The sequence below is a fragment of the Odontesthes bonariensis genome, chromosome 7 (genome assembly GCF_027942865.1).
Source record: "Odontesthes bonariensis isolate fOdoBon6 chromosome 7, fOdoBon6.hap1, whole genome shotgun sequence".
Lineage (NCBI taxonomy): Eukaryota > Metazoa > Chordata > Actinopteri > Atheriniformes > Atherinopsidae > Odontesthes > Odontesthes bonariensis.
Window position 1 is genome coordinate 37363418 of NC_134512.1, and position 13200 is coordinate 37376617.

At 43.6% G+C, this 13200-nt stretch overlaps 1 protein-coding gene across 1 annotated transcript in view; it reads left to right on the top strand.

Moving 5' to 3' along the window:
• nox5 (NADPH oxidase, EF-hand calcium binding domain 5) overlaps nucleotides 1-13200 on the top strand; it is a 37179-nt gene that overhangs the window by 3678 nt on the left and 20301 nt on the right. The window contains exons 4-8 of the mRNA XM_075471131.1: nucleotides 2969-3206; nucleotides 9083-9236; nucleotides 10530-10702; nucleotides 11762-11944; nucleotides 12113-12245. Of these exons, the coding sequence (XP_075327246.1) occupies nucleotides 2969-3206; nucleotides 9083-9236; nucleotides 10530-10702; nucleotides 11762-11944; nucleotides 12113-12245 (881 nt within the window). The remainder of the gene's footprint in view (nucleotides 1-2968; nucleotides 3207-9082; nucleotides 9237-10529; nucleotides 10703-11761; nucleotides 11945-12112; nucleotides 12246-13200) is intronic.

The following is a 13200-nucleotide window of genomic DNA, read 5'->3' on the forward strand; positions in this document are numbered from 1 at the left end:
ACCAGGCAAGCACTCACTTTACTGATGAGCATTTTCAATACGGGTCAGAGAAGCTGTCCAGTGCAATGAGATTAACTAAGCAACATCAAAGCTTCTCTCTGATCCAATCCTCCGTCCTGAGCGTGCACGAGACGACTGTGGAGAGAAAAAACTCTCTGAACGGTCACCTGAGCCATCCCTAACTATAAGCTTTATCAGATAGGAAAGTTTTAAGCCTGATCTTAAAAGTGGAAAGGGTGTCTGCTTCCCGGACATTTACTGGCAGCTTATTCCACAGAGAGGGGCCTGATAACTGAAGGCTCTGCCTCCCAAACTGGCAGCTGGTTCCACAGAGAGGGGCCTGATAACTGAAGGCTCTGCCTCCCAAACTGGCTGCTGGTTCCTCAGAGAGGGGCCTGATAACTGAAGGCTCTGCCTCCCAAACTGGCAGCTGGTTCCACAGAGAGGGGCCTGATAACTGAAGGCTCTGCCTCCCAAACTGGCAGCTGGTTCCTCAGAGAGGGGCCTGATAACCGAAGGCTCCGCCTCCCAAACTGGCAGCTGGTTCCACAGAGAGGGGCATGATAACTGAAGGCTCTGCCTCCCAAACTGGCAGCTGGTTCCACAGAGAGAGGGGCCTGATAACTGAAGGCTCTGCCTCCCAAACTGGCAGCTGGTTCCACAGAGAGGGGCCTGATAACTGAAGGCTCTGCCTCCCAAACTGGCAGCTGGTTCCACAGAGAGGGGCCTGATAACTGAAGGCTCTGCCTCCCAAACTGGCAGCTGGTTCCACAGAGAGGGGCCTGATAACTGAAGGCTCTGCCTCCCAAACTGGCAGCTGGTTCCACAGAGAGGGGCCTGATAACTGAAGGCTCTGCCTCCCAAACTGGCAGCTGGTTCCACAGAGAGGGGCCTGATAACTGAAGGCTCTGCCTCCCAAACTGGCAGCTGGTTCCACAGAGAGGGGCCTGATAACTGAAGGCTCTGTTAATGAGATCTTTAAGATGTGACGGAGCTCGGTCATTCAGAGCTTTATATGTGAGGAGAAGAATCTTAGATTCTATTCTGAATCTAACAGGGAGCCAATGAAGAGATTTTAGAAGCAGAAAGTTCTGAGTCATCCAGGTCTTTGTGTCTGTAAGACATGCTTGTAGTCTGAGCAACCTACTGGGTTCATCTGGTTTCATAGATAAGTACAGCTGAGTATCATCAGCGTAAGACCAGGTTTTGGACGTTTTAGTTATTGTCTTATATAAACTATTAAACTAGAGCACGGGGGCAACTTCGGCCATGTAACTCGATCCACTTTAAAGTCCGACCAAAACAAACCGTAGGACCTCACATCTTACATATCACTTTGCCAATCTTAATCATCACTCACATTTCCTGCACGTAAAGTGCGACATCTTATATAGATCCAGATGACACTGAAGCAGCAGAATAGAATATTTATATATGTAGTAACAATTAGTGATTGAGACTCAAAAATAATGAACAAATCAGAATAATGCAATCTGCTGAATATATCCTCACAAAAATAAATGTCCTCTTACATAGAATAGAATAGAATAGAATAGAATAGAAAAATACTTTATTCATCCGCCAATGGGGGAAATTCAAATTAGTCAAGTAGCTCAAAAAATTTTGTATATTAACAACAAGAATAATAATATCAATTCTAATAAAAATACTACTACTAACTAATAATGATAATAATAATAATAATAATAATAATAAATTACTAAATAAATCAAATAAAATAAAAAATGAAGGCATGGCAATGGAAATGTATGCCATGCTGTCTAATAATAGCCCTTTTACCATCAACAACATGATTCGCTTTAATTTGATGCGCATCAAGAAGTTAGTGCGATACATGTGATGGAAAAACGGTTAAATCGCTAGAACGCCTGTTTTGTCGCACTAAATCAATTCGCTCGAAATAGGTGGTTCAGGGCTAAGTTGTATCGCTACAGAAGTGATGGAAAAGGTTAATGGGATTCAGACTAGCCATGCATGCGCAGATGGTATTGGTAAAGCGCGAGGATTCGAATGTTGTTGTTGAGCCGCTCAGCCGCCCCATTTCACCTATCCTGTCGGTATCAAAACAGCAGCAACAACTAGTAACAACAATGTCCGATGATAAAAGAAACAACTGGTCGAGAGCAGAGACTCTGCTTCTTATAAACACAATTCGGGAGGTCCTGAAGCAGCATAATTAATTCTCGCCTCGCTCTCATCGATGAGAGCGAGGCGAGAATTAATTATGCTGCGGATCCTGCGGATGAAGGATCCTCCTTCTTAAATTTCTGACGGCTATTATAAGCTGACATAGCAGCACTAGCAGCATGTTTAGTCCTATCCTACGGTCCATAACTCTAAATAAGTAACTAGCCTAATAAATAAAACGAAAGCCGGTGGTGAAAAGGTACGTAGCCTTGAAAGTTATAGCAACTGTTATAACAGGAGGCTGACAATAACACCGCGAGCAATTAAATTCCCGCTACCGAGCATTCTAATTCGCTACATTCGCCACTTTTGTAATGGAAAATCATCTGGTGGAGTCAGAATAATGCGCATCAGCACGTTCCGGTGATGTCATTTTATTTCGCTAGAATCGTCCTGTTTGATGGAAAACCAACCGAACGCATCTTATATCGCAACAAAGTAATGCGATATAACTTTTAATTCGCTACAGAATCTGATGGAAAAAGGGCTAATGTTACCTAATGGAAGCATGTATGAAGTGAAAAGAATCGGTCCGAGCACAGAACCCTGAGGAACTCCATGACTTACTCTGGTGTGTGAGGAAGAACAAACTGAAATCTATCAGATAAACATGATTTAAACCAGCCTAATGCAGTTCCTTTAATCCCAATAACATGTTCAATGCGAACAGAACGCTGTGATCGACCGCATCAGATGCAGATCCAACAGGACGAGCACAGACCGCCTTTAACCAGTCCAAATGAACTTTAACCTTTTGCAGCGCTGCTAACTGGCTGAAGCCTCCAAAACTGGATCAGAAGAAGCATCAGACCCCTCGGTACCTGACTCGAGCTTACTGGCAGAACAACAGCCGGAAGCTGCTGTTCCTGTGCGTGTACGCCCTGCTCAACCTGCTGCTGTTCACCTTCGCCGTGCTGCAGCACAGCTACGGCGGCGCCTGGTTCATGGTGGCCAAAGGCTGCGGCCAGTGCCTCAACTTCAACTGCACCTTGGTCATGGTACGGCAGCCACTTTTAACTTGGTTTACACTCAGAGACGCTGTTTTCCTGTTTGTTGCTGCTACATCACATTGAAACGCTCTGTTTTCCTGTTTGTTGCTGCTACATCACATTGAAACGCTCTGTTTTCCTGTTTGTTGCTGTTTCATCACATTGAAACGCTCTGTTTTCCTGTTTGTTGCTGTTTCATCACATTGAAACGCTCTGTTTTCCTGTTTGTTGCTGTTTCATCACATTGAAACGCTCTGTTTTCCTGTTTGTTGCTGTTTCATCACATTGAAACGCTCTGTTTTCCTGTTTGTTGCTGCTACATCACATTGAAACGCTCTGTTTTCCTGTTTGTTGCTGTTTCATCACATTGAAACGCTCTGTTTTCCTGTTTGTTGCTGTTTCATCACATTGAAACGCTCTGTTTTCCTGTTTGTTGCTGTTTCATCACATTGAAACGCTCTGTTTTCCTGTTTGTTGCTGCTACATCACATTGAAACGCTCTGTTTTCCTGTTTGTTGCTGTTTGGTCACATTAAAACGCTCTGTTTTCCTGTTTGTTGCTGCTACATCACATTGAAACGCTCTGTTTTCCTGTTTGTTGCTGCTACATCACATTGAAACGCTCTGTTTTCCTGTTTGTTGCTGCTTCATCACATTGAAACGCTCTGTTTTCCTGTTTGTTGCTGCTTCATCACATTGAAACGCTCTGTTTTCCTGTTTGTTGCTGTTTCATCACATTGAAACGCTCTGTTTTCCTGTTTGTTGCTGTTTCATCACATTGAAACGCTCTGTTTTCCTGTTTGTTGCTGCTACATCACATTGAAACGCTCTGTTTTCCTGTTTGTTGCTGTTTCATCACATTGAAACGCTCTGTTTTCCTGTTTGTTGCTGCTACATCACATTGAAACGCTCTGTTTTCCTGTTTGTTGCTGTTTCATCACATTGAAACGCTCTGTTTTCCTGTTTGTTGCTGTTTCATCACATTGAAACGCTCTGTTTTCCTGTTTGTTGCTGTTTCATCACATTGAAACGCTCTGTTTTCCTGTTTGTTGCTGTTTCATCACATTGAAACGCTCTGTTTTCCTGTTTGTTGCTGTTTCATCACATTGAAACGCTCTGTTTTCCTGTTTGTTGCTGCTACATCACATTGAAACGCTCTGTTTTCCTGTTTGTTGCTGTTTCATCACATTGAAACGCTCTGTTTTCCTGTTTGTTGCTGCTACATCACATTGAAACGCTCTGTTTTCCTGTTTGTTGCTGTTTCATCACATTGAAACGCTCTGTTTTCCTGTTTGTTGCTGCTTCATCACATTGAAACGCTCTGTTTTCCTGTTTGTTGCTGTTTCATCACATTGAAACGCTCTGTTTTCCTGTTTGTTGCTGCTACATCACATTGAAACGCTCTGTTTTCCTGTTTGTTGCAGCTACATCACATTGAAACGCTCTGTTTTCCTGTTTGTTGCTGCTACATCACATTGAAACGCTCTGTTTTCCTGTTTGTTGCTGCTACATCACATTGAAACGCTCTGTTTTCCTGTTTGTTGCTGTTTCATCACATTGAAACGCTCTGTTTTCCTGTTTGTTGCTGTTTCATCACATTGAAACGCTCTGTTTTCCTGTTTGTTGCTGTTTCATCACATTGAAACGCTCTGTTTTCCTGTTTGTTGCTGCTTCATCACATTGAAACGCTCTGTTTTCCTGTTTGTTGCTGTTTCATCACCTTGAAACGCTCTGTTTTCCTGTTTGTTGCTGCTACATCACATTGAAACGCTCTGTTTTTCTGTTTGTTGCTGTTTCATCACATTGAAACGCTCTGTTTTCCTGTTTGTTGCTGCTACATCACATTGAAACGCTCTGTTTTCCTGTTTGTTGCTGTTTCATCACATTGAAACGCTCTGTTTTCCTGTTTGTTGCTGTTTCATCACATTGAAACGCTCTGTTTTCCTGTTTGTTGCTGTTTCATCACATTGAAACGCTCTGTTTTCCTGTTTGTTGCAGCTACATCACATTGAAACGCTCTGTTTTCCTGTTTGTTGCTGCTACATCACATTGAAACGCTCTGTTTTCCTGTTTGTTGCTGTTTCATCACATTGAAACGCTCTGTTTTCCTGTTTGTTGCTGTTTCATCACATTGAAACGCTCTGTTTTCCTGTTTGTTGCTGTTTCATCACATTGAAACGCTCTGTTTTCCTGTTTGTTGCTGCTACATCACATTGAAACGCTCTGTTTTCCTGTTTGTTGCTGTTTCATCACATTGAAACGCTCTGTTTTCCTGTTTGTTGCTGCTACATCACATTGAAACGCTCTGTTTTCCTGTTTGTTGCTGTTTCATCACATTGAAACGCTCTGTTTTTCTGTTTGTTGCTGTTTCATCACATTGAAACGCTCTGTTTTCCTGTTTGTTGCTGTTTCATCACATTGAAACGCTCTGTTTTCCTGTTTGTTGCTGCTACATCACATTGAAACGCTCTGTTTTCCTGTTTGTTGCTGTTTCATCACATTGAAACGCTCTGTTTTCCTGTTTGTTGCTGTTTCATCACATTGAAACGCTCTGTTTTCCTGTTTGTTGCTGTTTCATCACATTGAAACGCTCTGTTTTCCTGTTTGTTGCTGCTACATCACATTGAAACGCTCTGTTTTCCTGTTTGTTGCTGTTTCATCACATTGAAACGCTCTGTTTTCCTGTTTGTTGCTGTTTCATCACATTGAAACGCTCTGTTTTCCTGTTTGTTGCTGCTACATCACATTGAAACGCTCTGTTTTCCTGTTTGTTGCTGTTTCATCACATTGAAACGCTCTGTTTTCCTGTTTGTTGCTGTTTCATCACATTGAAACGCTCTGTTTTCCTGTTTGTTGCTGCTACATCACATTGAAACGCTCTGTTTTCCTGTTTGTTGCTGTTTCATCACATTGAAACGCTCTGTTTTCCTGTTTGTTGCTGCTACATCACATTGAAACGCTCTGTTTTCCTGTTTGTTGCTGCTTCATCACATTGAAACACTCTGTTTTCCTGTTTGTTGCTGTTTCATCACATTGAAACGCTCTGTTTTCCTGTTTGTTGCTGCTTCATCACATTGAAACACTCTGTTTTCCTGTTTGTTGCTGCTTCATCACATTGAAACACTCTGTTTTCCTGTTTGTTGCTGATTCATCACATTGAAACGCTCTGTTTTCCTGTTTGTTGCTGCTTCATCACATTGAAACGCTCTGTTTTCCTGTTTGTTGCTGTTTCATCACATTGAAACGCTCTGTTTTCCTGTTTGTTGCTGTTTCATCACATTGAAACGCTCTGTTTTCCTGTTTGTTGCTGTTTCATCACATTGAAACGCTCTGTTTTCCTGTTTGTTGCTGTTTCATCACCTTGAAACGCTCTGTTTTCCTGTTTGTTGCTGCTACATCACATTGAAACGCTCTGTTTTCCAGTTTGTTGCTGTTTCATCACATTGAAACGCTCTGTTTTCCTGTTTGTTGCTGTTTCATCACATTGAAACGCTCTGTTTTCCTGTTTGTTGCTGTTTCATCACATTGAAACGTTCTGTTTTCCTTTTTGTTGCTGCTACATCACATTGAAACGCTCTGTTTTCCTGTTTGTTGCTGCTACATCACATTGAAACGCTCTGTTTTCCTGTTTGTTGCTGCTACATCACATTGAAACGCTCTGTTTTCCTGTTTGTTGCTGTTTCATCACATTGAAACGCTCTGTTTTCCTGTTTGTTGCTGCTACATCACATTGAAACGCTCTGTTTTCCTGTTTGTTGCTGTTTCATCACATTGAAACGCTCTGTTTTCCTGTTTGTTGCTGTTACATCACATTGAAACGCTCTGTTTTCCTGTTTGTTGCTGTTTCATCACATTGAAACGCTCTGTTTTCCTGTTTGTTGCTGTTTCATCACATTGAAACGCTCTGTTTTCCTGTTTGTTGCTGTTACATCACATTGAAACGCTCTGTTTTCCTGTTTGTTGCTGTTTCATCACATTGAAACGCTCTGTTTTCCTGTTTGTTGCTGCTACATCACATTGAAACGCTCTGTTTTCCTGTTTGTTGCTGTTTCATCACATTGAAACGCTCTGTTTTCCTGTTTGTTGCTGTTACATCACATTGAAACGCTCTGTTTTCCTGTTTGTTGCTGTTTCATCACATTGAAACGCTCTGTTTTCCTGTTTGTTGCTGTTTCATCACATTGAAACGCTCTGTTTTCCTGTTTGTTGCTGTTACATCACATTGAAACGCTCTGTTTTCCTGTTTGTTGCTGTTTCATCACATTGAAACGCTCTGTTTTCCTGTTTGTTGCTGCTACATCACATTGAAACGCTCTGTTTTCCTGTCTGTTGCTGTTTCATCACATTGAAACGCTCTGTTTTCCTGTCTGTTGCTGTTTCATCACATTGAAACGCTCTGTTTTCCTGTTTGTTGCTGCTACATCACATTGAAACGCTCTGTTTTCCTGTTTGTTGCTGCTACATCACATTGAAACGCTCTGTTTTCCTGTCTGTTGCTGTTTCATCACATTGAAACGCTCTGTTTTCCTGTTTGTTGCTGTTTCATCACATTGAAACGCTCTGTTTTCCTGTTTGTTGCTGCTTCATCACATTGAAACGCTCTGTTTTCCTGTTTGTTGCTGCTACATCACATTGAAACGCTCTGTTTTCCTGTTTGTTGCTGTTTCATCACATTGAAACGCTCTGTTTTCCTGTTTGTTGCTGCTACATCACATTGAAACGCTCTGTTTTCCTGTTTGTTGCTGCTACATCACATTGAAACGCTCTGTTTTCCTGTTTGTTGCTGTTTCATCACATTGAAACGCTCTGTTTTCCTGTTTGTTGCTGCTACATCACATTGAAACGCTCTGTTTTCCTGTTTGTTGCTGTTTCATCACATTGAAACGCTCTGTTTTCCTGTTTGTTGCTGTTTCATCACATTGAAACGCTCTGTTTTCCTGTTTGTTGCTGCTTCATCACATTGAAACGCTCTGTTTTCCTGTTTGTTGCTGTTTCATCACATTGAAACGCTCTGTTTTCCTGTTTGTTGCTGCTACATCACATTGAAACGCTCTGTTTTCCTGTTTGTTGCTGCTTCATCACATTGAAACGCTCTGTTTTCCTGTTTGTTGCTGCTTCATCACATTGAAACGCTCTGTTTTCCTGTTTGTTGCTGTTTCATCACATTGAAACGCTCTGTTTTCCTGTTTGTTGCTGCTACATCACATTGAAACGCTCTGTTTTCCTGTTTGTTGCTGCTTCATCACATTGAAACGCTCTGTTTTCCTGTTTGTTGCTGCTACATCACATTGAAACGCTCTGTTTTCCTGTTTGTTGCTGCTACATCACATTGAAACGCTCTGTTTTCCTGTTTGTTGCTGTTTCATCACATTGAAACGCTCTGTTTTCCTGTTTGTTGCTGCTTCATCACATTGAAACGCTCTGTTTTCCTGTTTGTTGCTGTTTCATCACATTGAAACGCTCTGTTTTCCTGTTTGTTGCTGTTTCATCACATTGAAACGCTCTGTTTTCCTGTTTGTTGCTGTTTCATCACATTGAAACGCTCTGTTTTCCTGTTTGTTGCTGTTTCATCACATTGAAACGCTCTGTTTTCCTGTTTGTTGCTGTTTCATCACATTGAAACGCTCTGTTTTAGCTCCTGTCTCTCTAAGGCCCGCCTCCTGATAAGCCCTGTCTGTTCTGATTGGTGTGTTTGTGCATGTGTGTGTGTGTGTGTGTGTGTGTATCTGTTTATATGTCTGTGTGTGTGTGTGTGTGTTTGTGTGTATCTGTTTATATGTATATGTGTGTGTGTGTGTGTGTGTGTGTGTGTGTGTATCTGTTTATATGTATTTGTGTGTGTGTGTGTTTGTGTGTATCTGTTTATACGTGTGTGTGTGTGTTCAGGTGCTGATGCTGCGTCGCTGTCTCACCTGGCTCAGGGCCACCTGGGTCATGAAGATCTTACCTCTGGACCAGAACATCCTGCTGCATCAGGTGGTGGGCTACGCCATCTTCTGCTTCACGCTGCTGCACACGGCTGCGCACGTCATTAATTTCGGTACAACTTCTTCTCAGATCTTTTATCGGCCCCGGAAAGAGAATACTTAGATAGTTCTGTGTCCCCTGAAACTTTACGTGGAACCGGACTCGTATGAACGTTAGGGCTGAACGATATGGACATTTCACATCATTCATGCCAGATATCTCGATATCGATACGATACGACTGTGGGTTCAGTGAAAACTAAGCATTTTTCTGAAAAATAAAAAACATAATACAAAAGAAGGACGTCTGCATTCATCGAGTCTTGAGTTAAAAGGTCTTTTTTTTTTTTTAATCGGATCTTGATTAAACATTCATTTTACATCCGTTATAGATTTTTGGAATGGCCACTTTGATTAGAATATGTTCCGGATGGTATTTTGTAACGTTTGTCCAGCGTCCGAACCATTTTCTGAAAGTTTGTGACGGTGTACACGGGCACCATGTGGTATGTTACAGCATCTGTAGCTCTTTGTGCCCGGTGGACATCGACTCGTATGGCGTAACGCTACTGAACGCATCAGCAGTCAAACTTTGCTCGGGCTTCACTTCTCCGCCGTTCCTCTCATTGCGCTGCACTCTCCGTGCAGGACGCGGTGGTGTTGTTTCAGGTGGTGCAACATGTTTGTTGTGCTGCCTTACCTCGTGCACAACACCTCGCTCTGGTTCACATCCTCTTTTCTGAATCCAAAATGCCTCCAAATAATGGAGAACGACTTATTTTTTGCCACTAAATCCGTCGACTGCGCAGATTCTGCGCCGGCCTCATGTTTCTCTTTTTAATTTCCCCGCTGTGAATGTAGTTTGTGTCTCCCTCCCTCGGATGTTTGTCATTGGCTGGCTTCAGCTGCACATAAGGGCGAGCGTTAAAATGATGTTTGCGACTGCCTGAGCTGCACATGCGGGGGAAATCTATATCGCTGATATCGTTGAATTTGGGACATTAATATCTTGAATGTTCATATCTAGATATTAATACGATAAAGATATATCGTTCAACCCTAATGAACATCCCTGTTTGGGTCTGCTGCTGTAATGTGGACCCTGTTTGGGTCTGCTGCTGTAATGTGGGCCCTGTTTGGGTCTGCTGCTGTAATGTGGACCCTGTTTGGGTCTGCTGCTGTAATGTGGGCCCTGTTTGGGTCTGCTGCTGTAATGTGGACCCTGTTTGGGTCTGCTGCTGTAATGTGGGCCCTGTTTGGGTCTGCTGCTGTAATGTGGACCCTGTTTGGGTCTGCTGCTGTAATGTGGACCCTGTTTGGGTCTGCTGCTGTAATGTGGACCCGTGTCCCGGTGCTGTGTGTCTCAGCCCTTCAGGCGGAGCAGAGCGAGTTCAGCCTGTGGGAGTTCCTGCTGACCACACGGCCGGGGATCGGCTGGGTGAAGGGGACGGCGTCGCTGACCGGGCTCGTCCTGCAGCTGCTGATCTGCCTCATGGTGTTCTGCTCCAGCACGTTCGTTCGGCGCAGCGGACACTTCGAGGTGAGGGTCCAGGACACGTGGCACGTAGGTGCTCGGGCCGTTTAATCCAGGGGTTCTTAACCTTTTTGACCTTGAGGCCCAATTTTTATAGTACAAAGTGGCCCGGGTTCATTAAATATTTACACTGTATAGGTTGATTTGTATTCAATATTAAACCAAATCCACTTACAGTTTGACAAGCAAAAACCTTGTCTTCTTCTCTGTCTATTCCAGCTTGTTAAACAACTGACTGATGCATTAGCGCCACCACGTGGTCGAAAGCAGCATTGTAACTGAGCTTCTCATGGATAACATATATCTGGTGTCTTCAGTTGATAACCTATGCCAGGGGTGGCCAACCGGTCAGAGACTAAGAGCCGCATTTTTTACTGTGTGACCACAAAGAGCCGCATTATTTACAAAAATGACAGAATTCTCTCCGTTACATCCGTCTGTTCTTGACTCGCTCTCGCGTCTCGGTCACGTGACGCATCAACGCTGACATTAAACCCACGAAACGAGCAAAATGAGTCAAAAACAGGCGTGTTTGGAAAGCTTCTTCCCAGTGAGGAGACAGAAAAAGAGGCTGTGGCCACTAAGAAAAAGAAAGCTGCATTTTGAAGACATGTTTAAGCGTTACCATAGCGACCAGAGAGGATGTTATGTCAGGAGGACGCTGCTAATAAAGTTACATACAAGTACACAGTGGATTCAAGTTTATTATTATATTCACTAAATACCACAGAGTCTGTGTTGGTTGTATTATTTTTATTTTGTAGTATTTATCCGCCACACCTGAAAGGCCGGTCTGTGAAAACATTGTCTGACATTAAACCGGTCCATGGAGCAAAGAAGGTTGGAGACCGCTGCCGTATTGAACTCAAACGAAGCGAACACGCACATAAAAAAAAACACAACACAAATTTTGATATGAACGTAAGAGCCGCATGCGGCTCGGGAGCCGCGGGTTGGCCACCCCTGACCTATGCAGTCCCGCGGCCCACAGGTCCAAAACTGAAAGTTTTTTGCGGCCCTATGGTTAAGAATCTGGCTCAGACTCTGCTGCTGTGTCTCCTGCAGGTCTTCTACTGGTCTCACCTGTCCTACATTTGGGTTTGGGTCCTGCTCATCATCCACTGTGCAAACTTCTGGAAGTGGTTCGTGGTTCCAGGTCTGGTCTTCCTGCTGGAGAAGATCGTGGGAATCGCCGTGTCCCGAATGGGAAGTCTTTACATCGTGGAGGTCGACCAGCTGCCGTCTAAGGTGCCCACAGAAACTGAGCCGATGACAGTAAAACAGCACAGTTACGAGCCGGTTTCAGGTGTAAAACGCCTCGGTCAGCAGGTGGCGCAGTGCGCTCCGTATCCTCAGCAGAAAGCGTGTCATCGGTGAGCCCATCAGATGTCAGAGGGTGTTTTCTCTGACTTGCAGGTGACTCATCTGGTGATCAAACGTCCTCAGTTCTTCCACTTCAAACCTGGAGATTACATCTACATCAACATCCCAGTGATAGCCAAGTACGAGTGGCACCCGTTCACCATCAGCAGCGCCCCCGAGCAGTCAGGTACGTCCGTCTGAAATGATCCACGGTGACTCTGAAATGATCCACAGTGACTCTGAAATGATCCGCGGTGAATCTGAAATGATCCGCGGTGACTCTGAAATGATCCACGGTGAATCTGAAATGATCCGCGGTGACTCTGAAAGGATCCGCGGTGACTGAAATGATCCAAGGTGACTCTGAAATGATCCGCGGTGACTCTGAAATGATCCATGGTGAATCTGAAATGATCCATGGTGAATCTGAAATGATCTGAAATGATCCACAGTGACTCTGGAATGATCCGCGGTGACTCTGAAAGGATCCGCGGTGAATCTGAAATGATCTGAAATGATCCGCGGTGACTCTGAAATGATCCAAGGTGAATCTGAAATGATCCATGGTGAATCTGAAATGATCCGCGGTGAATCTGAAATGATCCGCGGTGAATCTGAAATGATCCAAGGTGACTCTGAAATGATCCAAGGTGAATCTGAAATGATCCGCGGTGACTCTGGAATGATCCGCGGTGAATCTGAAATGATCCGCGGTGACTCTGAAATGATCCGCGGTGAATCTGAAATGATCCACAGTGAATCTGGAATGATCCACAGTGACTCTGAAATGATCCGCGGTGAATCTGAAATGATCCAAGGTGAATCTGAAATGATCCAAGGTGAATCTGAAATGATCCAAGGTGAATCTGAAATGATCCGCGGTGAATCTGAAATGATCCAAGGTGAATCTGAAATGATCCAAGGTGAATCTGAAATGATCCAAGGTGACTCTGAAATGATCCAAGGTGACTCTGAAATGATCCAAGGTGACTCTGAAATGATCCAAGGTGACTCTGAAATGATCCGCGGTGAATCTGGAGTCCCTTCTGATGTCATGTGAAGGCCTCGTGCACGAGTCAGAAACCTGTTTGTCTGGGAAGTTTATTCAGAAACTTTATCAGAAAGTTTGTTTTCTTTCTGGG